At 44.2% G+C, this 26,260-nt stretch overlaps 1 protein-coding gene across 4 annotated transcripts in view; it reads right to left on the reverse strand.

The window, feature by feature from the left end:
• Positions 1 to 415: 415 nt before the first annotated feature.
• The window catches only part of LOC106579890 (GTPase-activating protein and VPS9 domain-containing protein 1), a 41,369-nt gene continuing 15,524 nt past the window's right edge, over positions 416 to 26,260 (reverse strand). The window contains exons 8-28 of one of the 4 annotated variants that reach the window (XM_014160228.3): positions 25,047 to 25,201; positions 24,738 to 24,867; positions 24,377 to 24,502; positions 24,124 to 24,297; positions 14,906 to 15,043; positions 13,483 to 13,617; positions 12,733 to 12,840; positions 12,351 to 12,431; positions 11,448 to 11,794; positions 11,114 to 11,201; positions 10,093 to 10,125; positions 8,784 to 8,852; positions 8,557 to 8,679; positions 8,295 to 8,412; positions 7,985 to 8,097; positions 7,558 to 7,717; positions 5,523 to 5,710; positions 4,989 to 5,202; positions 4,692 to 4,764; positions 4,376 to 4,573; positions 416 to 4,023 (exon numbers count right to left, since the gene is read on the reverse strand). In XM_014160228.3, coding sequence (XP_014015703.1) covers positions 3,883 to 4,023; positions 4,376 to 4,573; positions 4,692 to 4,764; positions 4,989 to 5,202; positions 5,523 to 5,710; positions 7,558 to 7,717; positions 7,985 to 8,097; positions 8,295 to 8,412; positions 8,557 to 8,679; positions 8,784 to 8,852; positions 10,093 to 10,125; positions 11,114 to 11,201; positions 11,448 to 11,794; positions 12,351 to 12,431; positions 12,733 to 12,840; positions 13,483 to 13,617; positions 14,906 to 15,043; positions 24,124 to 24,297; positions 24,377 to 24,502; positions 24,738 to 24,867; positions 25,047 to 25,201 — 2,912 coding nt within the window. In that variant the 3' untranslated portion in view covers positions 416 to 3,882. Of the gene's footprint in view, positions 4,024 to 4,375; positions 4,574 to 4,691; positions 4,765 to 4,988; positions 5,203 to 5,522; positions 5,711 to 7,557; positions 7,718 to 7,984; positions 8,098 to 8,294; positions 8,413 to 8,556; positions 8,680 to 8,783; positions 8,853 to 10,092; positions 10,126 to 11,113; positions 11,202 to 11,447; positions 11,795 to 12,350; positions 12,432 to 12,732; positions 12,841 to 13,482; positions 13,618 to 14,905; positions 15,044 to 24,123; positions 24,298 to 24,376; positions 24,503 to 24,737; positions 24,868 to 25,046; positions 25,205 to 26,260 lie in introns of all 4 variants that reach the window. The other 3 variants (XM_014160226.3, XM_045703087.2, XM_014160230.3) reach the window with 3 other exon arrangements.

The raw sequence follows: 26,260 nt of genomic DNA on the forward strand, positions 1-26,260 counted from the left end.
AAAATATGTGGTCAACATGAACCACCTATCGTGCAGCCTAAATCTCAGAATCTATCAGAACCTAAATCTGAATTACAGAGTTCTCTCTCCCATAGCATGATATTTATGTATTTTATATAACCTTTATTTAACTTGGCAAGTCAGTTAAGAACAGATTCTTATTTACAATGATGGCCTACACTGGCCAAACCCAGATGACGCTGGGACAATTGTGCGCCGCCCTATGGTTGTGATACAGCCTGGATTCGAACCAGGGTGTCTGTAGTGACGCCTCTAGCACTGAGATGCAGTGCCTTAGATCACGCCACTCGGGAGCGAAACAGAACAAGACTAAACTACAGCATACACCTTCCCTCCATCCACAAGAGAGCCCTCACATACTATACCTGCATGCACAGAAATAACAGGATACAGGTACAGAAAAATGCATTTTATTGTTTTAAAGAATTATATGATACATGAATAACCTTAAAGACAAAACGCCTTCCCCTTCGCATATGTCATAATTGTGCAAGCTTACAAATGTAAAATTGATTATTTTCTGCTTGTTCTGCCTACTCTGTACAGGAACTAGAGCACAGAGAGGATTGTAAAGCTTTGAAGACCAGATTTCCATAGTCAAGTCTCTTTTAGTCCACCATTCTGGTAACTGTCCACTTGTTTGCATACAATCAATGCTAAACTCAGGCTATAGTACAGAATTATTCTCAATGTTAGGATGTGTATTTGTACTTTAACTTCACAATGTGAGGTATTCTGTCACTGTGTATGAACAGTATCAATCAGGTCAGACACGAAGGCTGGTTGTAGTTTTCTAGCTATTGAAAAGTATCTTTGTTCACTGATATGTAGAAGGCAACATTAATACACAAGCCAGGTCCAGATTGTTTGATCACATTGGTCTGTACTGTACATACTTCTAAAGTGACATCACAAACACTTCTGGATACAGTCTATCTACATTTTTTGACCGATCAGTACATGGGTGTGTTTTCAAACAGGTTAAACAGCAGTATCATCTATTTTGCACAGGTGTATTTAAAAACCATTAGATGCTGTACACAAATTACTCAAAAAACAGGAACATAAATCAGGAAATGTGGAGACAACACTAATATCACAACTTTAGAGATTGCTTATAAATGTGTGTCCTTATGACTGATGTTATTGGATAAAGTGTAACAGTCAGACCTAGCTAAACTACCCATAGAAATCTCCGTTACAGTATCATTTGTAATGTCAGAGGCTTTAGTTAAAATGAGTGTGACTCATTACTAAAGAGCAGAGTAGAAAACATGTGAAGTTCTGCATCTCAAATGTACGGAGCAAGCTTCGCTAACCTTGTACAAAAAAAATCCAGAGTAATTAAGCTCTGAACATTGAAAAAGAAATTACATCAGTGACACAGACAAAAGAAAACCCAGCCTCATTCTTCACAACCCTTTCAGAACTGGTCTGAGTTCGAAATTAACTCTAGAAATATTTAGTTTTTTTCACCAACAAGGATTTACTGCTCATCGAGTAGTACTGTAGTTACAGTAAGGAGATCATCCTGACATTGTGAAAGAGGAGGAAGAGGGTGGACCTCTCAAAACCGCACTCTTAACATACCAACATATCACACATTCACTGTACAAACCTCTCACGCAACACAGCCCACACTGCCTTTTTCCAATGGTCAGTAACATATCAGATAGTGTTCTGATTATTTGCTCTTTTTTAGTGCTGTCTATTCATGGGATACTGTTTGAAAGCAGTGATTTAAAAGAGAAAATATACATACACTTGGCACAATGCTAAGTTGCACAAACATAGGGGGCAGTGTTCCTGCTTTTTGTAGCTGCAACATAAACAGATGATTTTATGAGTTTTGGTGCCTTTGGCTGTAAGTGATTAGAAACATGCCTGTAAATAAAAGAACACGAAACTGGAATATCCCTGCACTCTAAAATGAAAGAAGAAATCATATAATACAAGAGTGCATACACATTTAAGAGTCCCTTTTTTGATCGTGTGAGGAAGTACAGTGCTAATCCAATCACTAGTCTTCCTGCTCTATGCTGAAACATACATGCATTATAACAACTTCAACTACAGAAATAGTCAACTTGTTCGTTTGGAAATGCTTTACTACCTTGTTATACCATGTAATTGCAAGAGAGCATTCATCAGTGTCAATAGAGGAAGCAGATGCTAAACAGTGAATACCTGTTCCATTACTCTTCATATCCAACCAATATTAAAGAGTATTGTGCACAAACAGAAACGTCAGGCTCATTGGTTCTAACTTTGAGGTAGGATATTAAATATTGAAGGGGAAAACGGCAATGGGAAAGGAGATGAGTGCAAAGGGAATGAAGCGAAACAACCAGTGGTGTTCCACTCCCAGCACTAAGGTAGGAAAGAGGTTCCTCAGAGAGACCGGCTGTGGGAATCAATGGTGATAATGCAGGGGTGGGCAATCATTTAGGCTTGAAGGCTTTTCAAAATTCAGTGGAGAGGCGCAGAGATTTCTTTTCCCGGACCGATTTGTTCGTCAAAAGTAATTCGCTGGCAGTTATTTGAAAACATATAGGTCATTATAACATTAGAATTTTTACATACTTGATCTTGTTTTAGACGTTCAAAAGTGGCCTGGATTATATTTTTAACCCAATAATAATAATTTCCCCCAAATAACTTCTTTTTTTACTCAAACCTCCTGCGGGCCAGACTGAATAGGGCTCGCAGGCCGGGCCGTATGTTGCCCACCCGTGATAATGGTATGGGGAAGTAATGCCTATCCTTTATGGAAAACCAAAAGCAGAACCCTCATTCTCAAGAAAACATTTTTTTTTTTTAAACTGACTTACACAAAGTGGCCCTCCTCAAGGCACATTTCAGTATTTCTAAAAATACCAGCACTACTGATATTGTGCAGGAGCTGATCAGTGGTGACCCTGTCTATAAGCTGTAGCAAACAGCCAACATCTTATCCTGGGCGCTTCTCAGTCTGAGGACAATGCTGTGCTTGCCCTCCTAACACTATTAAAATATCTCAACCCTTACAGCTGCCTTAAATCTCCTAAATAGGCATGATGTGTGATTTCATTTATAGAAATAAAATACAATTCCATTAAATAGAATGAAAGAAATAAATACATTTTATATATAAATATGTGGGCCCTTCTGTCCAAATTGCCACAAAAAGTATTTAGGGAAGGATGAACCGAATAATGAATACATCTGTTTACATTTTATGAAAAAAGCTGTCCTATTATTGATGTGCTAATGTAAAAAAAAAAAAAAAAAAAGACTAATATTAGCATGATTATTTTGGGTTGAATTTACTTTAGTCAGTATCTATTGAGTTTTGTGATTCCCCAGAATACGATGCATCCTGAAGAGCATTAGGATGAAGAGTATTTCAGGGGAAAGATTGCACGATTTAACAACCTTTCTCTCTCTCACCTTCAGGTAGTCCCCCTTCCACAACATATATCTGAGATCATCTCTAGGAAACATGGTCCCTTTTCATCTGATTAGACGCTTTCATCCGTCAATTTAACGTCAGAATCATAACTTTAGATGTAACATTCAAGACATAGACCACCACACCATGACTAGAGAAGAGATTAAATGAAAAAAATGCTAATTAGTTTAAGTTCAAAGTTAACATTTGCCATTTTTTTCCTAGGCCTTTTTCTCCATGATAAAACCTGGATTTTGTCCACATAATAATCATATATACTTTTAATCTCTCAAAGTCTCTGACTATGTACAGCTATACAAACAGAGAGCAGACAGACAGGGTGTGGGTCTGGGTCCTGGGGTGCAGAGGGAGAGGGAGCAGTTGGTTGGGAAGTCTCCCGTCTCCTTCCCCATACAGGTGGTGGTTCTGCTTCACTTGCGATCATCGATGGTCTTAATGAATTCCACTGCCGCGGTGAACTGCATCCACCAATAGCACTCCTCCCCACTCAGCCGGCTGGCGTAGAAATTATTGATGTACTGAATAGTGGACAGCAGGCAGGGCGGGTTTGCCTGGGGGGTAGGGGTGCTCACATTAACCAGAGAGCCATACACCAGGCCATGTATAATACATGCCATGTGTAAATATGTCTATAAAGGTTATCATACAGCAAGATCTTCATGCTACTACACATTTACTATACAGCTGTCAATGTGAGAAAGGATTGTCATAATGTGTGCGGAGGATTCAGTTTCTCCCTCTGTGCATTAGGGAGACTGGGTTCATACTTCTAGCAAGGCCTTTTGCTCACAGTTGAAGCAGTTTGACCATTTAATGAGGTATAATTTGTATTATCTAAAGTGAATATGATGTTGACGTAAACATCTCAGAGTAACTTGATATCAATGTGCGATGGATGCTCACCTTTATCAGGACAAAGACGAGCACAGGGACGAAGTCGTCAGCTCCAGGGACAGAGTCCTCGTTGGCCAGACTCAGGAGGTTCATGATGGTGGAACACATGCGCAGTATACACTGCACTTTGTCCCGAGGAGTCTTGTAGGCACTGATGGTCCGGATCTCCGACTGGGCAGACGGCCAGGGAGCCTCCCTCGCATACACCTGGAGCCAGACAGGAAAAAGCATTCAGCATGTCAACTCTGTACAGCTCCAAACATCAACACAAAATGAAAAACAGACTGATGGACAATTGAGGGGATACAAATCTGTGGGGAGTTACCTCTGGGATTTGAAGAGCTTTGTGATTTGCTGTCACCACTTTTGAGAGACGCGCTATGTGTTCCTGAAGAAGCCTAGAGGGGGAACATACTGTATTGATTGGTCACTTAATCTCAGCTTGAAACCTACTACTCGGAATACAGTGTAATCTTCATTCAAATCTGTAAAGGATAATGATGGTAAATTAGCATCCGAGGAGGACAGGAAGTTGGGTAATTTCTAAGCGTGAGTGGCAGCAGCCACACGAATGCTGGGGCCATGTGACCGAGGTGGGGTGGCTACGGTCACAGTTACTCACTGGTCTCTCAGGATGTCCCCATCCTGGTTGGGGTAGAAGGCCAGCTTGAAGATGCGGTTCATGACGCTGCGCTCTATGGCCATCTGGGCATCCTGCAGCTGGTCCTCGCTGGCGTACTGCCAGATGGCATCATGGGCCATGGCCCCATACAGGTAGCGCAGGAAGTCTTCCACCGCCGCCGTCTTGTCGTCTGACGCTGTGCACCCCTGGAAGGCTGGGGGGGAGGAATCAGAGATAGACACACTGAGCACTGGAACAGAAACTGAACACTGACAGACACGCTGAGTACTGTTCACCCTGGAAGGTTGGGGGAAGAACCTGAGGTACAGACACTCTGAGCAATTAGTATTTTAGAGGTTCCAGATTGTAAATGACACACTGCAATGTGATGCAGGTAGTTAGGTTGAATTTCAGTGTCTGTATTTTGAATTCCATACTATGGCCCTTCAGAGGTCAATCAACTAGCAGAGACACCATCAGTCGATTCATGGTTCCAAAGTCCCAGTGAGTACATCAGTAATAAGGAGCAGAGACCTTTGATGAAGTCCAGGGACTTCGCCTCCATGTGTTCCAGTAGGAGACGAACACAGACTGTGGTGAAGTAGCGGTTAGCCACCTCCTTGTCCCTCAGCACCCGCTGCAGCAGCCGCTCCAGGTGGGCCTGGGATGTCTGCAGGCCTTGCCGACACCGCGTCAGATACGCTATGTAGGGCGCCCGCTTCCTAACAGGGGGGACACGGGGGCATTACGGATTATGCTTCTCAACGGTTGCGTTCAGTGACAAAATTAGATAGTACTACTGAAATCAGACAGCCTATCAATGAATATTGTGAGTGATATCTAAATGTTTATTTTAGCCTTCCAAATAGAGCTACAGTTGAAGTCAGAAGTTTACATACACCTTAGCCAAATACATTTAAACTCAGTTTCACAATTCCTGACATTTAATCCTAGTAAAAATGCCCTGTCTTAGGTCAGTTAGGATCACCACTTTATTTTAATAATGTGAAATCTCAGAATAATAGTAGAGAATTATTTATTTCAGCTTTTATTTCTTTCATCACACTCCCAGTGGGTCAGAAGCTTACATACACTCAATTAGTATTTGGTAGCATTACTTTTAAACTGTTTAACTTGGGTCAAGTGTTTTTTGGTAGCCTTCCACAAGCTTCCCACAATAAGTTGGGTGAATTTTGGCCTATTCCTCCAGACAGAGCAGGATTGTAGGCCTCCTTGATCACACATGCTTTTTCAGTTCTGCCCACAAATGTATGGTCTTGAGGTCAGGGCTTTGTGATGGCCACTTCAATACCTTGACTTTGTTGTCCTTAAGCCATTTTGCCACAACTTTGGAAGTATGCTTGGAGTCATTGTCCATTTGGAAGACCCATTTGCGACCAAGCTTTACCTTCCTGACTGATGTCTTGAGATGTTGCTTCAATATATCCACAGAATTTTCCTCCTTCATGATGCCATCTATTTTGTGAAGTGCACCAGTCCCTCCTGCAGCAAAGCACCCCCACAACATGATGCTGCCACCCCCGTGCTTCACGGTTGGGATGGTGTTCTTCGGCTTGCAAGCCTCCCCATTTTTCCTCCAAACATAACGATGGTCATTATGGCCAAATAGTTCTATTTTTGTTTCATCAGACCAGAGGACATTTCACCAAAAAGTACGATCTTTGTCCCCATGTGCAGTTGCAAACCGTAGTTTGGCTGTTTTATGGCGTTTTTGGAGCAGTGGCTTCTTCCTTGCTGAGCGGCCTTTCAGGTTATGTCGATATAGGACTTGTTTTACTGTGGCTATAGATACTTTGTGCCCGTTTCCTCCAGCATCTTCACAAGGTCCTTGCTGTTGTTCTGGGATTGATTTGCACTTTTTGCACCAAAGTACGTTCATCTCTAGGAGATCGAACGCGTCACCTTCCTGAGCGGTATGACGGCTGCGTGGTCCCATGGTGTTTATACTTGCGTACTATTGTTTGTACAGATCAACGTGTTACCTTCAGGCGTTTGGAAATTGCTCCCAGGGATGAACCAGACTTGTGGAGGTCTAAAAAAAAAAATCTGATTTCCTTTGATTTTCCCATCATTTCAAGCAAAGAGGCACTGAGTTTGAAGGTAGGCCTTGAAATACATCCACAGGTACACCTCCAACTGACTCAAATGATGTCAATTAGCCTATCAGAAGCTTCTAAAGCCATGACATCATTTTTCCTAACTGTTTAAAGGCACAGTCAACTTAGTCTATGTAAACGTCTGACCCACTGGAATTGTGATACAGTGAATTATAAGTGAACAATTGTTGGAAAAATTACTTGTGTCATGCACAAAGTAGATGTCCTAAGTGACTTGCCAAAACTATAGTTTGTTAGCAAGAAATTTGGGAAGTGGTTGAAAAACAAGTTAATGACTCCAACCTAAGTGTATGTAAACTTCCGAATTCAACTGTACATATTTCCAACAAAACAATACAAATCAACTGTACCACTGAACTATGTCCTTGCAGTAATAGAAGTGAATGTGCAGTGCTGCTCCTTTTGCAGCGTCTCTCTTCCTCCACAGTTACCTGTAATCCTCGGCGATGGCTGCCAGCAGCTTCCTGCAGGTACGTGCGTCGAAGCGGCTGACGCAGCGAGTGGTCTCCTGGATCTGGGCCATCTGGTTCTTATCCTGCAGGTTGATGGCCTCCGCCAGCTGGACCTTCAGGAAGCACACGATCTCATTGTCTGGGAAGGAGACGGGAGACAGACAGCGGTGGGTGAGACGCTCAGACACACTGGCCCCTCGCTGGGAGAAGGACTACTGCTGTAATCAGATCAGCCTGCCATGATGACTACCGAGAGAGTGTCTTATGGATTTCAAATGTAACCATTTCTAAGGATGTCACTTTCTATTGTGTAGTCGTGTCCTGCTGGTAAACATGCAGCGGGCAGGCTTACTTACAGGAATGAATGTGGCCAGATATAACATGGCCAGCAATAATAGAATGGTACCTTCAGAGTCCGTGTGGTCAGGCAGCCCATTGCGTGTGGTGGCAGGAGCCATGAGGGGGAAAGCCACAGAGTCTGCTGAACACAAGGCCAGTCTCAACTTCTTCTTTGCATCACTGCAACATATGAGCAGAAAAAAGGAAAATGTAGATTTGGTTTGGTTCTTATCACTTTTGTCTTTTGTTAATTTTCATGCCTCTGAAGCACTTCTTGTTAATAAAGCATTGCATGAAAGCTGAAGTATTAACACATATTGTATTATTACTGTTATCATAGCTGTGTGACTTCTGTGAGTTGGTAAGGGTTTACTGACCTGAATGAGAACTTGCTGGAGTCGTGTTGCTGGGCTGTCTGGCTGGCTGAGTCTGGCAGGTCGTCTGTGGACATGTTCTGCAGAGCTTCGTCGTGTAAACCCTCCTCTCCACACAGCTCTGTGCACAACACATTCACACGCTCAAATTAATTCACTGAAGGGGGGGGGGTGTGTGTGTGTGTGTGTGTGTGTGTGTGTGTGTGTGTGTGTGTGTGTGTGTGTGAGGGGAGAGAGAGAGAGAGAGAGAGAGAAAGACCCTGACCTCCTGTGGTGTCATAGGCTGCAGCGGTGGCTCCTTCACTGGGGCTGGTCCTCTTGATGTTCCTGTACTTGTCCAGGATGTCTTCTGCTGCCTGGGCCTGGGAGTTCCTGGACAGAGTGTCGTCTGACAAACACACACAGGACACATTTGAGTTAAACCTACCATGGGAAACATACCCCACCCCCCGATTCAGCAATATCTGAGTGCAATGACAAATCAGGACAGACCTTGTGGGACGCGTTCATGGCCCACATCATCTTTCTCCTGCCTGTCCCTTTTCCGGAAGGCTATCGGAGCTGTGGAGAGAGCATAATGAGTGGGCTAGGCGAGGTGATGCTCTACTCTCACTCTCTCTGGACCACAGTCTCATCATGACTCATGACAGCAGAACAAGAAGTGTTGTTGCACACATTGTGCATTTACCATTGACTAACAATGTAGATGAGAGATGCACACAGTAGCATAGCAGCATAGAAACTGAACAAAATGAAGATGTATCCCTATTTTCACTGCCCGATAATAGCAAAGGAATGCTAGAGAGGTAAATAAAAGCAAAATGGCTGAAATAATACGACTGCCAGACCGTAATGGACAAAACATGTCAGATACACCCAGAGTGTAGAAAACATTAGGAACATTTCCAATGACAGGCTGACCAGGTGAATGCTATGATCCCTTATTGATGTCACTTGTTAAAGCCACTTCAAATCAGTGTAGATGAAGGGGAGGAGACAGGTTAAATAAGGATTTTTAAGTCTCGAGACAATTCAGACATGGATTATCTATGTGTGCCATTCAGAGGGTGAATGGGCAAGACAAAATATTGAAGTGCCTTTGAACGGGGTATAGTAGCATGTGCCAGGAACTGTGTCAAGAATTGCAACGCTGCTGGGTTTTTCCATGCTCAACAGTTCTGTGCGTATCAAGAATGATCCACCACCCAAAGGACATCCAGGCAACTTGACAACTGTGGGAAGCATTGGATTCGACATGGGCCAGCATCCCTGTGGAACGCTTTTGTAGTCCATGCCCTGACGAATTGAGGCTGTTCTGAGGGCAAAACGGGGTGCAACTCAATATTAGGAAAGTGTTCCTAATGTTTTGTCCACTCCGTGTACACATATTAAAAGATAAATATATACAGTGAGTGTATATGTGCAAATAAGCAGGTGAGGCTATTAACACACGAGTGTCAACAGGACAAACAGGGGGTCTAGATCCAGATGACAGAATAATCTTACAGGTCGGTATTTACAGCCAGAGAACGTGGAGAGGTAAAGCAATGTATTAATGCGTTGCCATTCTGTGCACCCTAATGCTGCATTGCAAACATTACAGTACAGAAAAATGGGGGCATCCAAAAGAAATGCATGAATGAGGAGCCGGGACATCAACTCAGGCAGCACCATGTCACATCACAGCTCTCTCTATCACAAAGGGCCACGTCTACAAGCGTCATGGCTTACAGCACTCAGCCACTAGCACTGCCGTCAGGGCAGCTAGCTCGATGATGACAGCTAGTGTTGGAAGTGTTACCTGGGACTTCACTCTCAGCCGTCCAATACAGCACTGTGTGAGGAACACAACAGACAGGGTTGGCCTTTCACACACTCAAGTCAACCTGGCTGACACTGAGGGGTTAGGCTACACATCACCATGATATTTCACAGCACAGCAGCAGCAGGACCACGCCAACAGAAAGGCCTTTTTGTGGACTCTGGTTCTCAACAGTTTGACAGAGGGGTTGATATTGAATGGATGGACAAGGACCTTTTTTTTCCTAAAGACTAAAATATTAATAGGCTATTCCATGTACACTAAACGGTGCTCTGCTGTTCTTTCTATCAAACTCAAACTTAACGGGTTTACACTTCTCTGTGCAGATCAGGCTTTATTAAGACAATGTTTAATGTTTACTAAAGGAACATCATTATCTAAAAGAGTAATAAGCAGTCATCTCTTGTAGGCACAGCTCATTATTTCCCTGACACTTCTATGAGAGATGGTTTTGGAGTTTAACCGCAACAAGAGATGTGTAATCAATCAGCGGTGATGACAGAGAGGTCTATGTAATGACCATTAGGCTGGGGATGACAGGACCGCTGGGAGGGGTACCACCGCACAATCTACACCCGCTCAAGCCCCTCACATGATTGATTCGTTTTTAGAAACTAAAAATGAAAATCTAGTGCAAGTCAGATGTAAGAAAGCACTTGTCCATTTGTCTGGTGTAACTTTCAACAACAAGAAACTGTATTTTTCAATGCAGAACATCGACGGTGGAGTGGAGCGATCGTGCATCATTCTTCTCACATTACAAATTGTTAAAGTACAGGTCTTTAAAAAAAGTGTACATTTTCTGCAATAGATGTGATTAAGAGAACATTGTGAAAGAGTGAAAATAATGAACGAAACAGTAACAATTTCAAGCAATTTTCAAAGAAATTGTCAAAATGTTTAACCCACTAAAAGAATTGGTTGCAACATCGAAAAGAGGGCGTACCAAACTGACACAGAGATGGAGGGGGAAAGAGCAGGTTTAGAAGTTATTCCTTACCTTTGGGAATGGCTGACTGAAAGCGTTTCTTCCACCATGGTCTGTTACGATCAGACTTTTCCTCATCACTGTCCTTTCTCTCCTCAACCTTTGGAAAATAAATATTCAAGTATGTTTTTGAATGCATACTGACGCTGTACACACACAGGAAAGAAAGGCTTAATATACTGACAAAGTGACATTCTACTTCCTTATCTCACTTCACCTTTTATAAATGTAATCTTTAGTGAAATGACTAAGACTGTTGTAACAGAATGCAGTTGGTATAAAACTGGGCTTGGAGTGCAGAGCAGTATGCAGGACTGACGTGACAGTGATGAACAGCAGCTCTCACCTCTCCTTTTAGGGAATCCTTGCTGGGGGACGAGGACGGCCCCATGGAGAAGTGCCCGGCAGGGTCCCGCTCCTCAGCTGCCGCTCTGCGGTTGAGGCCCGGGTCGCTGGTAGGCCGGCGGCCTTGGCAGACAATGTCAGAGCTGCGGCTGCGTACCAGCCTGTCTGGGTAGGAGTGGCGCTGCTTGGTGTGCTCCAGCTCAGCTTGGACCAGGCAGTGGGGCGTGAACAGGGAGTAGCGGGGCTCCTGGCCCAGGGCACAGGCCTCTGGGATGGGAGGGTCAGGGGGAGGATGAAGGGGCCTGGCGTAGTGCACTTTGGGCCTCACGATGGTACCAGTAGAGAAACCTTTGGAGAAAAAAAACGAAAAAAAAACATGGCTTAGTTTGGTTATAGAGCTTAGTACATAGGGGTGTATCTGAACAACAACTACCTCCTCATTCCTCAGAAACACTTTCACAATTATCGAGTGTGTCCAGAAACAAAGGAACCACAGCATAACAATGAGGAAGTGGAGGAAAGTGAGGCTTGTTGGTGGGAGACAAGCCCTAGGTGTGGGTAGGCCACCTGTTCCAAGGGTAGATTCTCTCTCCTGAAAAGCTTCCAATGGCAGCCTGGTGCCATGAGCACAGTGGCACAAGGGACTGTGCCAAAGTGCCTGGGGTGAGGTCTCTCAACCCGTCATCCCCTCACCTTGCCACACAGCTCACCTCACTCAAATTAGCTAATTGAAATGACATTCCCACCCTGTAGACATTTTTATTGCACTAATGTTTTGTCCAGTAATTAGGGCAAGACTCTTTTGGTTCATTTTCTCAGAGATCAAGCTGTTCTGTGAGCCTACGCCACTAGAAACAACTTAATGATGCTAATTTCCTGGTCTGATTGGGGAAGCAGAAATTACCTTCCCCGGAGGATAGGGGATCGAACATGGCCAGTAAGGAGTCTGCCTGCGAGGCCGGAGAAGCCAAACTGTGGTGTGCTCCTGAAACAAGAGTTATTCATACGTTAAACAGAGAGCCACTTTCTGATAGAATTGTTCATGCCATTAAAAAAAACCACATGGGCTATTCTTTGTATTGGTCATCATGGACCAATGCTTTGTATGAGCCATCTGGTCTAAACATTCATTTGAAAACAAAGCAGAACATTTCCAACAGGGTCAGCAGCATTCTAGTGTAGTGGAAAGGTTATGGCAGCTCATCTGACAGGGATTGATAGGTCTAGCTGCTGACAGTGTAGTGATGCCACGGCCAGGCCACACGGGAGGTGACACACTCTCCTACCATGAGACGACTCCTCCCCATCTGGACTGGTGACAGAGTCCTTCCCCCCAAAGTCCGAGCTGCACTCCGACCGCAGGTCCTCCGTCTTGCCTCTATCTTCTGATGTCGCTGCAGGAAAAAAAAGAAAAAAACATCTTAAAATCTGTGCCATCCAGGAGTTGGTAACATTTTGTGGAAGACTTGGCTGACTAGCTCCTATTCTGAGTGACGGGGAATGTGTGACAGTTAGCAGTCAGAGCATACAAAGCGTATTGAGAGGATATGCTGAATGGTCCCTCTCAGCCAGGGGCCCACTGGGACCTCTAAATATGGTAGCAGGAGCTCCCATGGGTGGGAAGGGAGATGCAGCAGTAAGATTGATAAATCAGACAGAGCCTATCCATCGGCACGGCCCTTGTGGGACAGGTTCCTACAGGAGCTCAGCCGTGGGCACAGGCATAGTCATCTTAATCTGAGATGCTACGTCAAGCATGTTGACACACCCTGATCACCTGAGCTACCAGTACAGAGTGCCAGTGTTAACCTCTGTGTCCTAGCCAAACTCTCACAAAGACCTGGTTGTACTGGCTTATCTAGCACTATCTGACTGATCTCCAGCTAACGCAGACAAAACCCAATATGGCTCTGAAATACATTCATTATAATTCTTTGAAATAAAACAAGTCTAACCAGTCAATCTGTACGTTAGTATAGAAACTGATGTGTTGGGTATACTGTAAAGCTTCTATGAGTGAAAGAGGTGCAGGGTACCTGAGATGACGCTGAGCCCTGGGGTGCTGGGCCGGGAGCTGACCTCTCTGACCTCTGTGTCATCGGAGGTGCTGCCCAGCCCTGAGCAGCTCTCCAACTCCTGTAGACGCTCTTCCTGCTTCAGGTCTGGGGCTTCTGGAGGGGGAGGAGCAACACACACACACACACACACACACACAGAGAGAGCACAGTTACATCCAGTTATAGTCAACAATGTAAGTTGTTCATAGGCACATAGTGTATGTAAGAATGCAAGTGTAGGCATATACCTTACTGTATGTTTAGTCTCCCTTTTCTGGCAGGTTAAAGTAATAGCTAAGAAAACTAATATGCACGAAAGCAAACAAACCATCTACAATTGACAAAGGGAAAAGCGTAAACTCGAGTCCAGGCCGTTTTGTGGCTGCCCAATGGAGCTGTTCAGCTTAACCCAGAGGCCCCAAAGTAACCGCAGTACTCATTTGCATGCTCGTTAGTAATAATGTGCTAGTGAAGTGCTCTTCGGAGTGTAGTTTTCTGCTGCCTAGCCATGAAACAAACGCTCAACTCCAGGCGCGCATCAGATAGGGCTATTACAGAGCAGAACAGGGGCAGCAAACGGAAACAAAAAGCAATCAAGACACTCATGCATGTCAATTTAACACTGCACATATTGCAATGGTGCACTTCAATTAACAGAGAGAGTCCGGGCTTTCCCAAGAAACACTTGTACTGCTGTTACTAAAGTAATCTATTGATATTCATGAAACGCTGACTTTCAAGGGGGTTTAACCACGTAATCTAACATACGATTTTAGGACATTGTGTTAACCAAAGAATAGACATATTTTAAGATTGATTTGACTACTACTGTTCATAATGTTTGGTTTGTAATTGCTGCAATGGGACCATATTCACACTGTGCTGGAACTGCTCAGCACAACATGTCCATACATAAACCCCCCACCCACTGTCAGAAGATTGTGTTGCAATGCCTACAGATTTGTGAGAGGATGTTGCCAGCAAAAAGGTTGACACCATGTCAATAGACTGCAAACAGCTGCTGTCCTTGAACATTTCCTCATGGCTGTTCCTCCACTACAGGTGCAAACACACCTGGAGGTTCCTTTGGGGAAACCCAGAGCTGTATTTTACTGGCAAAGGCAGATCTACCCTGATAGACAGGGTAGTGTACACAAACATGACAGATTGCACCCACTTCCTTGATATGGAAGTGGGGGGGGGCACACCTGGTGTGTCCCCCCACACACGGAGTCATACCGTAAACACACCTACTGGAGTGATTCCTGCCGATGCAATGCACGGAGGAAGCCAAGAAAAATACTTCTACGTAGAAACTCATGGAAAATGTTTGTAGAGTTACGAAACAGATAAGAGGAGACTCCATTCAGCCCCTAGAACCCCTTCTCAACATTAAACCCACCTGAGTCGCTGGGCAGGACCTCCACACTCCAGGCCTCGCTGGTGGTCTCTGAGATGGTGGATCCATAAGGGTCTAGCAGCACTGAGCTGGAGCCTGGTAGGCACAGCAGGCTGCCCAGCATGTTCTCTACAGTCGCCCCTTAGCACAGACAGACAGAAAGAGAGAGCCTGAGGTCACAGGCATTTCACGCTGGGCCCACAGGCACACACTACTGTGCCAAAGTTCAAAGGTTAATGGTAATATCTCACCCCACCCCTGCCTCCTGAGCCATGACTTTGAGATGTTGATTAAGCCAGGCATTACTCACAACCAAATTACCCCACACCCACCCTCCCACGACGTCCTCCACACGACGTCCCTCCATTTCATTTGGGATGCGGCAGGTTAACAAGGCGGAAGAATGCGGAGGAGGGAAAAGATCTAGCAGGTGTGAGTGGGAGTATGGTGGCCGGGGAGCGGATCAGGAGTCGACCCGTGGTACCTGCACCCACAGGTACGCCATGTTTCCACTTCACAGCACACACACCATGGGCGCACGTGCGTGCCAGCGCCCAGGCAACAGTCTGCGGGGCTGGGCGGGGCAGGGCCCTTTCTAGCGGCAGGAGAGCTCTACCCTGCTGTCCATGTTTACAGTCTTCAAGGTAGGGGCGCAGAGCACTTGTCTTTCAGGTGGATGATTAAATGAGTGGCACAACAAGAAGTGAAACAATTAGAATTTCTGCCTCATTATCATGGTAATCTTATCAGTGGGATAATGAGGTATTAATGGATATTTAATGTGCATCTCATAACCCAATCCCTTGGAGAAAACACATAAGGAAATCGCTGTAAATTCACTTAATGATGGAAAAGTCCCCCAACGCCATATTCCAAGCAATGAAAAATGGTGGATGCAAATGAGAAGGAACCAAGGTCAATAAGACTGCAGGGACTGAGTGAATGTCAGAGCGAGAGAGAAACCAGTGAGGGAAGAAAGGAGAGCAGAGGAAGAAAGGTTTGCGTGGAATAAAATGAACATTCTGATAATTATGTCTTAGAGAACATTGAAGGTTGTCCTTACTTATTTAACAATTGGAAAAAATAGATGGAATGCTCCAGAATATCGCCCCGTAGCGCTCACATCTGTAGCCATGAAATGCTTTGAAAGTCTGGTCATGGCTCAAATCAACACCATCATCCCAGACACCATGGACCCACTCCAATTCGCATACCGCCCCAACAGATCCACAGAACGACGCAATCTATTGCACTCCACACTGCCCTTTCCCACTTGGACAAAAATAACTACATGACAATGCTGTTCAGTGACTACAGCTCAGCAATCAACACCATAGTGACCTCCAAGCTCATCACATAAGCTAAGGATCCTGGGACTGAACCCATCCTGCAACACATTCCTGGACTTCCTGTCACGCCGACCCTCAACACGGGGGCCACTCAAGTCCCCTCCTGTACACCCTGTTTACCCACGACTGCCTCGACCGCCACGTCTCTAACACCATCATCAAGTTTGCTAACGACAACAGTGGTAGGACTCATCACCGACGACGAGGCAGCCTATAGGGAGGAGGTCAGAGACCTGGCAGTGTGGTGCCAGGACAACAACCTCTCCCTCAACTTCAGCAAGACAATGAGCTGATTGTGGACTACAGGAAACAGAGGTGCGAGCACGCCCCCATCCACATTGATAGGGCTGTAGTGGAGATTTGAGTTCCTCGGTGTCCACATCACAAAGGAATTAACATGGTCCACACACAGTTGTAAAGAGGGCACGTCAGTGCCTCTTCCCACTCAGGAGGCTGAAAAGATTTGGCTATGACCCTCAGATCCTCAAAAAGCTCCACCACAGAGCGTCTTGACTGGCTGCATCACCGCTTTGTACGGCAACTGTAAGGCGCTACAGAGGGGGGTGAGTACGGCCCAGTACGTCACTGGGGCAGAACTCCCTGCCATCCAGGACCTCTATACCAGGCAGTGTCAGAGGAAGGCCGAAACATTTTTCAAAGACTCCAGCCACCCATGCCATACTGTTCCCTCTGCTACCGCATGGCAAGTGGTACCAGTGCACCAAATCTGGACCCAACAGGACCCTGAACAGTTTCTAATCCCAAACCATAAGACTGCTAAACATGACTTCTAAATAGCTAATCAAATGGCGACCTAGACGACCAATGACACTTTTTCTGCACAGACTCTATATACACACACACACACACACACACACACCCACACCCCCCAACCCACACAAATGACATGCATACTGACGCCAAAGACACTCACCACATACGCTGCTGCTACTGTCTATCATCTATCCTGTTGTATAGTCACTTTACCCTACCTACAGTATACTGCTGTTACTGTCTATTATCTATCCTGTTGTATAGTCACTTTACCCTACCTACAGTATACTGCTGCTACTGTCTATCATCTATCCTGTTGTATAGTCACTTTACCCTACCTACAGTATACTGCTGTTACTGTCTATTATCTATCCTGTTGTATAGTCACTTTACCCTACCTACAGTATACTGCTGCTACTGTCTATTATCTATCCTGTTGTATAGTCACTTTACCCTACCTACAGTATACTGCTGCTACTGTCTATCATCTATCCTGTTGTATAGTCACTTTACCCTACCTACAGTATACTGCTGCTACTGTCTATTATCTATCCTGTTGTATAGTCACTTTACCCTACCTACAGTATACTGCTGTTACTGTCTATTATCTATCCTGTTGTATAGTCACTTTACCCTACCTTCAGTATACTGCTGCTACTGTCTATCATCTATCCTGTTGTATAGTCACTTTACCCTACCTACAGTATACTGCTGCTACTGTCTATCATCTATCCTGTTGCATAGTCACTTTACCCTACCTACAGTATACTGCTGCTACTACTGTCTATCATCTATCCTGTTGCCTAGTCACTTTACCCTACCTACAGTATACTGCTGCTACTACTGTCTATCATCTATCCTGTTGCCTAGTCACTTTACCCTACCTACAGTATACTGCTGCTACTGTCTATTATCTATCCTGTTGCCTAGTCACTTTACCCTACCTACAGTATACTGCTGCTACTGTCTATTATCTATCCTGTTGCCTAGTCACTTTACCCTACCTACAGTATACTGCTGTTACTGTCTATCATCTATCCTGTTGCCTAGTCACTTTACCCCTACCTACAGTATACTGCTGCTACTGTCTATTATCTATCCTGTTGTATAGTCACTTTACCCTACCTACAGTATACTGCTGCTACTGTCTATTATCTATCCTGTTGCCTAGTCACTTTACCCTACCTATATGTACATAGCTACCTCAATTACCTCATACCATTGCACATGGACTCGGTACTCCCTGTGCATAGCCACGTTGTTATGTTCTACTCCCTGTGCATAGCCATGTTGTTATGTTCTACTCCCTGTACATAGCCATGTTGTTATGTTCTACTCCCTGTACATAGCCATGTTGTTATGTTCTACTCCCTGTACATAGCCATGTTGTTATGTTCTACTCCCTGTACATAGCCATGTTGTTATGTTCTACTCCCTGTACATAGCCATGTTGTTATGTTCTACTCCCTGTACATAGCCATGTTGTTATGTTCTACTCCCTGTATATAGCCATGTTGTTATGTTCTACTCCCTGTGCATAGCCATGTTGTTATGTTCTACTCCCTGTACATAGCCATGTTGTTATGTTCTACTCCCTGTATATAGCCATGTTGTTATGTTCTACTCCCTGTACATAGCCATGTTGTTATGTTCTACTCCCTGTATATAGCCATGTTGTTATGTTCTACTCCCTGTACATAGCCATGTTGTTATGTTCTACTCCCTGTACATAGCCATGTTGTTATGTTCTACTCCCTGTATATAGCCATGTTGTTATGTTCTACTCCCTGTACATAGCCATGTTGTTATGTTCTACTCCCTGTACATAGCCATGTTGTTATGTTCTACTCCCTGTACATAGCCATGTTGTTATGTTCTACTCCCTGTACATAGCCATGTTGTTATGTTCTACTCCCTGTACATAGCCATGTTGTTATGTTCTACTCCCTGTACATAGCCATGTTGTTATGTTCTACTCCCTGTACATAGCCATGTTGTTATGTTCTACTCCCTGTACATAGCCATGTTGTTATGTTCTACTCCCTGTACATAGCCATGTTGTTATGTTCTACTCCCTGTACATAGCCATGTTGTTATGTTCTACTCCCTGTACATAGCCATGTTGTTATGTTCTACTCCCTGTACATAGCCATGTTGTTATGTTCTACTCCCTGTACATAGCCATGTTGTTATGTTCTACTCCCTGTACATAGCCATGTTGTTATGTTCTACTCCCTGTACATAGCCATGTTGTTATGTTCTACTCCCTGTACATAGCCATGTTGTTATGTTCTACTCCCTGTACATAGCCATGTTGTTATGTTCTACTCCCTGTACATAGCCATGTTGTTATGTTCTACTCCCTGTATATAGCCATGTTGTTATGTTCTACTCCCTGTATATAGCCATGTTGTTATGTTCTACTCCCTGTATATAGCCATGTTGTTATGTTCTACTCCCTGTACATAGCCATGTTGTTATGTTCTACTCCCTGTACATAGCCATGTTGTTATGTTCTACTCCCTGTACATAGCCATGTTGTTATGTTCTACTCCCTGTATATAGCCATGTTGTTATGTTCTACTCCCTGTACATAGCCATGTTGTTATGTTCTACTCCCTGTACATAGCCATGTTGTTATGTTCTACTCCCTGTACATAGCCATGTTGTTATGTTCTACTCCCTGTACATAGCCATGTTGTTATGTTCTACTCCCTGTATATAGCCATGTTGTTATGTTCTACTCCCTGTACATAGCCATGTTGTTATGTTCTACTCCCTGTATATAGCCATGTTGTTATGTTCTACTCCCTGTACATAGCCATGTTGTTATGTTCTACTCCCTGTACATAGCCATGTTGTTATGTTCTACTCCCTGTACATAGCCATGTTGTTATGTTCTACTCCCTGTGCATAGCCATGTTGTTATGTTCTACTCCCTGTACATAGCCATGTTGTTATGTTCTACTCCCTGTATATAGCCATGTTGTTATGTTCTACTCCCTGTGCATAGCCATGTTGTTATGTTCTACTCCCTGTACATAGCCATGTTGTTATGTTCTACTCCCTGTGCATAGCCATGTTGTTATGTTCTACTTCCTGTATATAGCCATGTTGTTATGTTCTACTCCCTGTGCATAGCCATGTTGTTATGTTCTACTCCCTGTGCATAGCCATGTTGTTATGTTCTACTCCCTGTACATAGCCACGTTGTTATGTTCTACTCCCTGTACATAGCCACGTTGTTATGTTCTACTCCCTGTGCATAGCCATGTTGTTATGTTCTACTCCCTGTACATAGCCATGTTGTTATGTTCTACTCCCTGTGCATAGCCATGTTGTTATGTTCTACTCCCTGTACATAGCCACGTTGTTATGTTCTACTCCCTGTACATAGCCATGTTGTTATGTTCTACTCCCTGTACATAGCCATGTTATGTTCTACTCCCTGTACATAGCCACGTTGTTATGTTCTACTCCCTGTACATAGCCACGTTGTTATGTTCTACTCCCTGTACATAGCCATGTTGTTATGTTCTACTCCCTGTATATAGCTATGTTGTTATGTTCTACTCCCTGTGCATAGCCATGTTGTTATGTTCTACTCCCTGTACATAGCCATGTTGTTATGTTCTACTCCCTGTACATAGCCATGTTGTTATGTTCTACTCCCTGTACATAGCCATGTTGTTATGTTCTACTCCCTGTACATAGCCATGTTGTTATGTTCTACTCCCTGTACATAGCCATGTTGTTATGTTCTACTCCCTGTACATAGCCATGTTGTTATGTTCTACTCCCTGTACATAGCCATGTTGTTATGTTCTACTCCCTGTACATAGCCATGTTGTTATGTTCTACTCCCTGTACATAGCCATGTTGTTATGTTCTACTCCCTGTACATAGCCATGTTATGTTCTACTCCCTGTGCATAGCCATGTTGTTATGTTCTACTCCCTGTATATAGCCATGTTGTTATGTTCTACTCCCTGTACATAGCCATGTTGTTATGTTCTACTCCCTGTACATAGCCATGTTGTTATGTTCTACTCCCTGTACATAGCCATGTTGTTATGTTCTACTCCCTGTACATAGCCATGTTATGTTCTACTCCCTGTGCATAGCCACGTTGTTATGTTCTACTCCCTGGACATAGCCATGTTATGTTCTACTCCCTGTACATAGCCATGTTATTTTCTAGTTCCTGTATATAGCCATGTTGTTATGTTCTACTCCCTGTACATAGCCATGTTGTTATGTTCTACTCCCTGTACATAGCCATGTTGTTATGTTCTACTCCCTGTATATAGCCATGTTGTTATGTTCTACTCCCTGTGCATAGCCACGTTGTTATGTTCTACTCCCTGTACATAGCCATGTTGTTATGTTCTACTCCCTGTACATAGCCATGTTGTTATGTTCTACTCCCTGTATATAGCCACGTTGTTATGTTCTACTCCCTGTGCATAGCCACGTTGTTATGTTCTACTCCCTGTGCATAGCCATGTTGTTATGTTCTACTCCCTGTACATGGCCATGTTGTTATGTTCTACTCCCTGTACATAGCCACGTTGTTATGTTCTACTCCCTGTATATAGCCACGTTGTTATGTTCTACTCCCTGTGCATAGCCACGTTGTTATGTTCTACTCCCTGTACATAGCCATGTTGTTATGTTCTACTCCCTGTACATAGCCATGTTGTTATGTTCTACTCCCTGTACATAGCCATGTTGTTATGTTCTACTCCCTGTGCATAGCCATGTTGTTATGTTCTACTCCCTGTACATAGCCATGTTGTTATGTTCTACTCCCTGTACATAGCCATGTTGTTATGTTCTACTCCCTGTACATAGCCATGTTGTTATGTTCTACTCCCTGTACATAGCCATGTTGTTATGTTCTACTCCCTGGACATAGCCATGTTGTTATGTTCTACTCCCTGTACATAGCCATGTTGTTATGTTCTACTCCCTGTACATAGCCATGTTGTTATGTTCTACTCCCTGGACATAGCCATGTTGTTATGTTCTACTCCCTGTACATAGCCATGTTGTTATGTTCTACTCCCTGTACATAGCCATGTTGTTATGTTCTACTCCCTGTATATAGCCATGTTGTTATGTTCTACTCCCTGTACATAGCCATGTTGTTATGTTCTACTCCCTGTACATAGCCATGTTGTTATGTTCTACTCCCTGTACATAGCCATGTTGTTATGTTCTACTCCCTGTATATAGCCATGTTGTTATTTTCTACTCCCTGTACATAGCCACGTTGTTATGTTCTACTCCCTGTGCATAGCCATGTTATGTTCTACTCCCTGTACATAGCCATGTTGTTATGTTCTACTCCCTGTACATAGCCATGTTGTTATGTTCTACTCCCTGTACATAGCCATGTTGTTATGTTCTACTCCCTGTATATAGCCATGTTGTTATGTTCTACTCCCTGTACATAGCCATGTTGTTATGTTCTACTCCCTGTACATAGCCATGTTGTTATGTTCTACTCCCTGTACATAGCCATGTTGTTATGTTCTACTCCCTGTACATAGCCATGTTGTTATGTTCTACTCCCTGTACATAGCCATGTTGTTATGTTCTACTCCCTGTACATAGCCATGTTGTTATGTTCTACTCCCTGTACATAGCCATGTTGTTATGTTCTACTCCCTGTACATAGCCATGTTGTTATGTTCTACTCCCTGTACATAGCCATGTTGTTATGTTCTACTCCCTGTACATAGCCATGTTGTTATGTTCTACTCCCTGTACATAGCCATGTTGTTATGTTCTACTCCCTGTACATAGCCATGTTGTTATTTTCTACTCCCTGTACATAGCCATGTTGTTATGTTCTACTCCCTGTACATAGCCATGTTGTTATGTTCTACTCCCTGTATATAGCCATGTTGTTATGTTCTACTCCCTGTACATAGCCATGTTGTTATGTTCTACTCCCTGTACATAGCCATGTTGTTATGTTCTACTCCCTGTACATAGCCATGTTGTTATGTTCTACTCCCTGTACATAGCCATGTTATTTTCTAGTTCCTGTATATAGCCATGTTATGTTCTACTCCCTGTATATAGCCATGTTATGTTCTACTCCCTGTACATAGCCATGTTGTTATGTTCTACTCCCTGTATATAGCCATGTTGTTATGTTCTACTCCCTGTGCATAGCCATGTTGTTATGTTCTACTCCCTGTACATAGCCACGTTGTTATGTTCTACTCCCTGTACATAGCCATGTTGTTATTTTCTACTCCCTGTACATAGCCATGTTGTTATGTTCTACTCCCTGTATATAGCCATGTTGTTATGTTCTACTCCCTGTACATAGCCATGTTGTTATGTTCTACTCCCTGTACATAGCCATGTTATTTTCTAGTTCCTGTATATAGCCATGTTATGTTCTACTCCCTGTATATAGCCATGTTATGTTCTACTCCCTGTACATAGCCATGTTGTTATGTTCTACTCCCTGTATATAGCCATGTTATGTTCTACTCCCTGTACATAGCCATGTTGTTATGTTCTACTCCCTGTACATAGCCATGTTGTTATGTTCTACTCCCTGTATATAGCCATGTTATGTTCTACTCCCTGTACATAGCCATGTTATTTTCTAGTTCCTGTATATAGCCATGTTATTCTTACTCGTTATTGTTATTCCCGTGTATTTTATTCCTTTTGTCACTATTTCTATTTATTTTTGTATTTTTTATATTTAACTCTGCATTGTTGGAAACGACCCGTAAGTAATCATTTCACTGTTAGTCTACACCTGTTGTTTACAAAACATGTGACAATTAAAATACAATTTGATTTGATGAAGGCTTAACATGCTGTTTTAGCCATAAACCACAAGGTGGCAGTATTGTGCTACATTTTCTGACATAGTAAGGACCTCCATGTCTATGGGAGAATCTCAATTGCATACTCCTCATATCCTCTCTCCTTGCCCCCTTCTCAAAACCAATTGTTAGACAAGGTCAGAGGGGAGGGACCTCTGGCTTTTAAATCCAATGGATTTTGAGAAGAAGGAGGCGAGGACACAAAGAGTACGCCATTGAGATTCTCCCTATGACTTACCAGCTATTTCCTGCAGTCGATCCTCATCCATGTTGGGGTCAAAGTCGCTGCCCAGCACGTCTGTGCTCCAGGTCTCACTCACTGTCTCAGAGATGTCCCGGTCATCTGTCAGGCCCATCATGTCGCGGATCTCAAACTTACGCAGTTTGTCATCCAGGTTGTCCTGAGTGGTGGCTGGGGGTGGGACAGGGATAATGACAATGTTATCACGGCTCAATGTAATGATCCCTGACATTGATTTCCCACAACACACCATGTTCATGCTCCAGCAGTTGTAGAGCCTCCACCCCATTGCTCCCTGATGGCCCAGCTCCCAGCTCAGACACAGACTCTCCCTCCAGGTCCAGAGACGACACCGAGTTAGACCGGTTGGACGGGCCTGTGCAAAGAAAACAATTACATTTAGACATTTCCAACTACAACGCATCAGATTACACAAGGTCCTCTTTTTGTGGTACATGAACAGTTACTGTTTACATAAGAACAGATACACTTATTACAGTAGTTTAACAGCCATTAACACCTCATTCCATGGTGAAACATTAAAAACATTATGTTGTGTTGCTGTAGTAACTAATAAGTCAGCAGGGCATGTGGGCTGTTAGAACGCTGACCCTCTGAGATGCCCTCCAGGTTGTCACTGCAGAGAGAGAAGCGCAGGGTTTTGTCTGGCTTGCCATGGTGCTTGGTGTCATCTGCAGGAGTGTCCCCTTGTGACCCATCAGTCAGCTGCATGGTCAACACCTGAGAGGGAACAGCACTGGTTACTGCCATCCTGGCTCTTAATGTGGGCTTCCGATAATGACAAATATACCTGTTATATAAAAAAATGCATTGATCCTTTATTTCCAATGTTGTGTGCAAGTGTATATTACACCATATACTCTCCATAACAATGTGAATGTTCCACACTCGTTAGTTACCTCATTCTCTGACATCATCCCAGGGATGGTCTGCGGGCTGCTTCCTAGTGAGATCACCAGCACCTCCTCTGGCATAACCTCCTGCAGGGACTCCAGAGAGCTAGCCTCTGCCTCCCCCTGCTGGGCCAGCTCGGAACGGCTACGACTGCGGGAGGCTGCTGGGGGAGCAGGGAGAGAGACAGGGTATAAGGCTTTACTCATTCACTGACAGATTCAGGGGGAGCAGGGGCCGAGGTGTTACTAACTAACAGAGACTCAGGGGCCGAGGTGTTACTAACTAACAGAGGAGCAGGGGCCGAGGTGTTACTAACTAACAGAGACTCAGGGGCCGAGGTGTTACTAACTAACAGAGACTCAGGGGCCGAGGTGTTACTAAGTAACAGAGACTCAGGGGCCGAGATGTTACTAACTAACAGAGACTCAGGGGACGAGATGTTACTAACTAACAGAGGAGCAGGGGACGAGATGTTACTAACTAACAGAGGAGCAGGGGCCGAGATGTTACTAACTAACAGAGGAGCAGGGGCCGAGATGTTACTAACTAACAGAGGAGCAGGGGCCGAGATGTTACTAACTAACAGAGGAGCAGGGGCCGAGATGTTACTAACTAACAGAGGAGCAGGGGCCGAGATGTTACTAACTAACAGAGACTCAGGGGCCGAGGTGTAACTAACTAACAGAGACTCAGGGGCCGAGGTGTTACTAACTAAGAGACTCAGGGGCCGAGGTGTTACTAACTAACAGAGACTCAGGGGCCGAGGTGTTACTAACTAACAGAGACTCAGGGGCCGAGGTGTTACTAACTAACAGAGACTCAGGGGCCGAGGTGTTACTAACTAACAGAGACTCAGGGGCCGAGGTGTTACTAACTAACAGAGACTCAGGGGCCGAGGTGTTACTAACTAACAGAGACTCAGGGGCCGAGGTGTTACTAACTAACAGAGACTCAGGGGCCGAGGTGTTACTAACTAACAGAGACTCAGGGGCCGAGGTGTTACTAACTAACAGAGGAGCAGGGGCCGAGGTGTTACTAACTAACAGAGGAGCAGGGGCCGAGGTGTTACTAACTAACAGAGGAGCAGGGGCCGAGGTGTTACTAACTAACAGAGACTCAGGGGCCGAGGTGTTACTAACTAACAGAGACTCAGGGGCCGAGGTGTTACTAACTAACAGAGACTCAGGGGCCGAGGTGTTACTAACTAACAGAGACTCAG

This window comes from Salmo salar, chromosome 20 (assembly GCF_965601325.2).
Source record: "Salmo salar chromosome 20, fSalSal1, whole genome shotgun sequence".
NCBI lineage: Eukaryota > Metazoa > Chordata > Actinopteri > Salmoniformes > Salmonidae > Salmo > Salmo salar.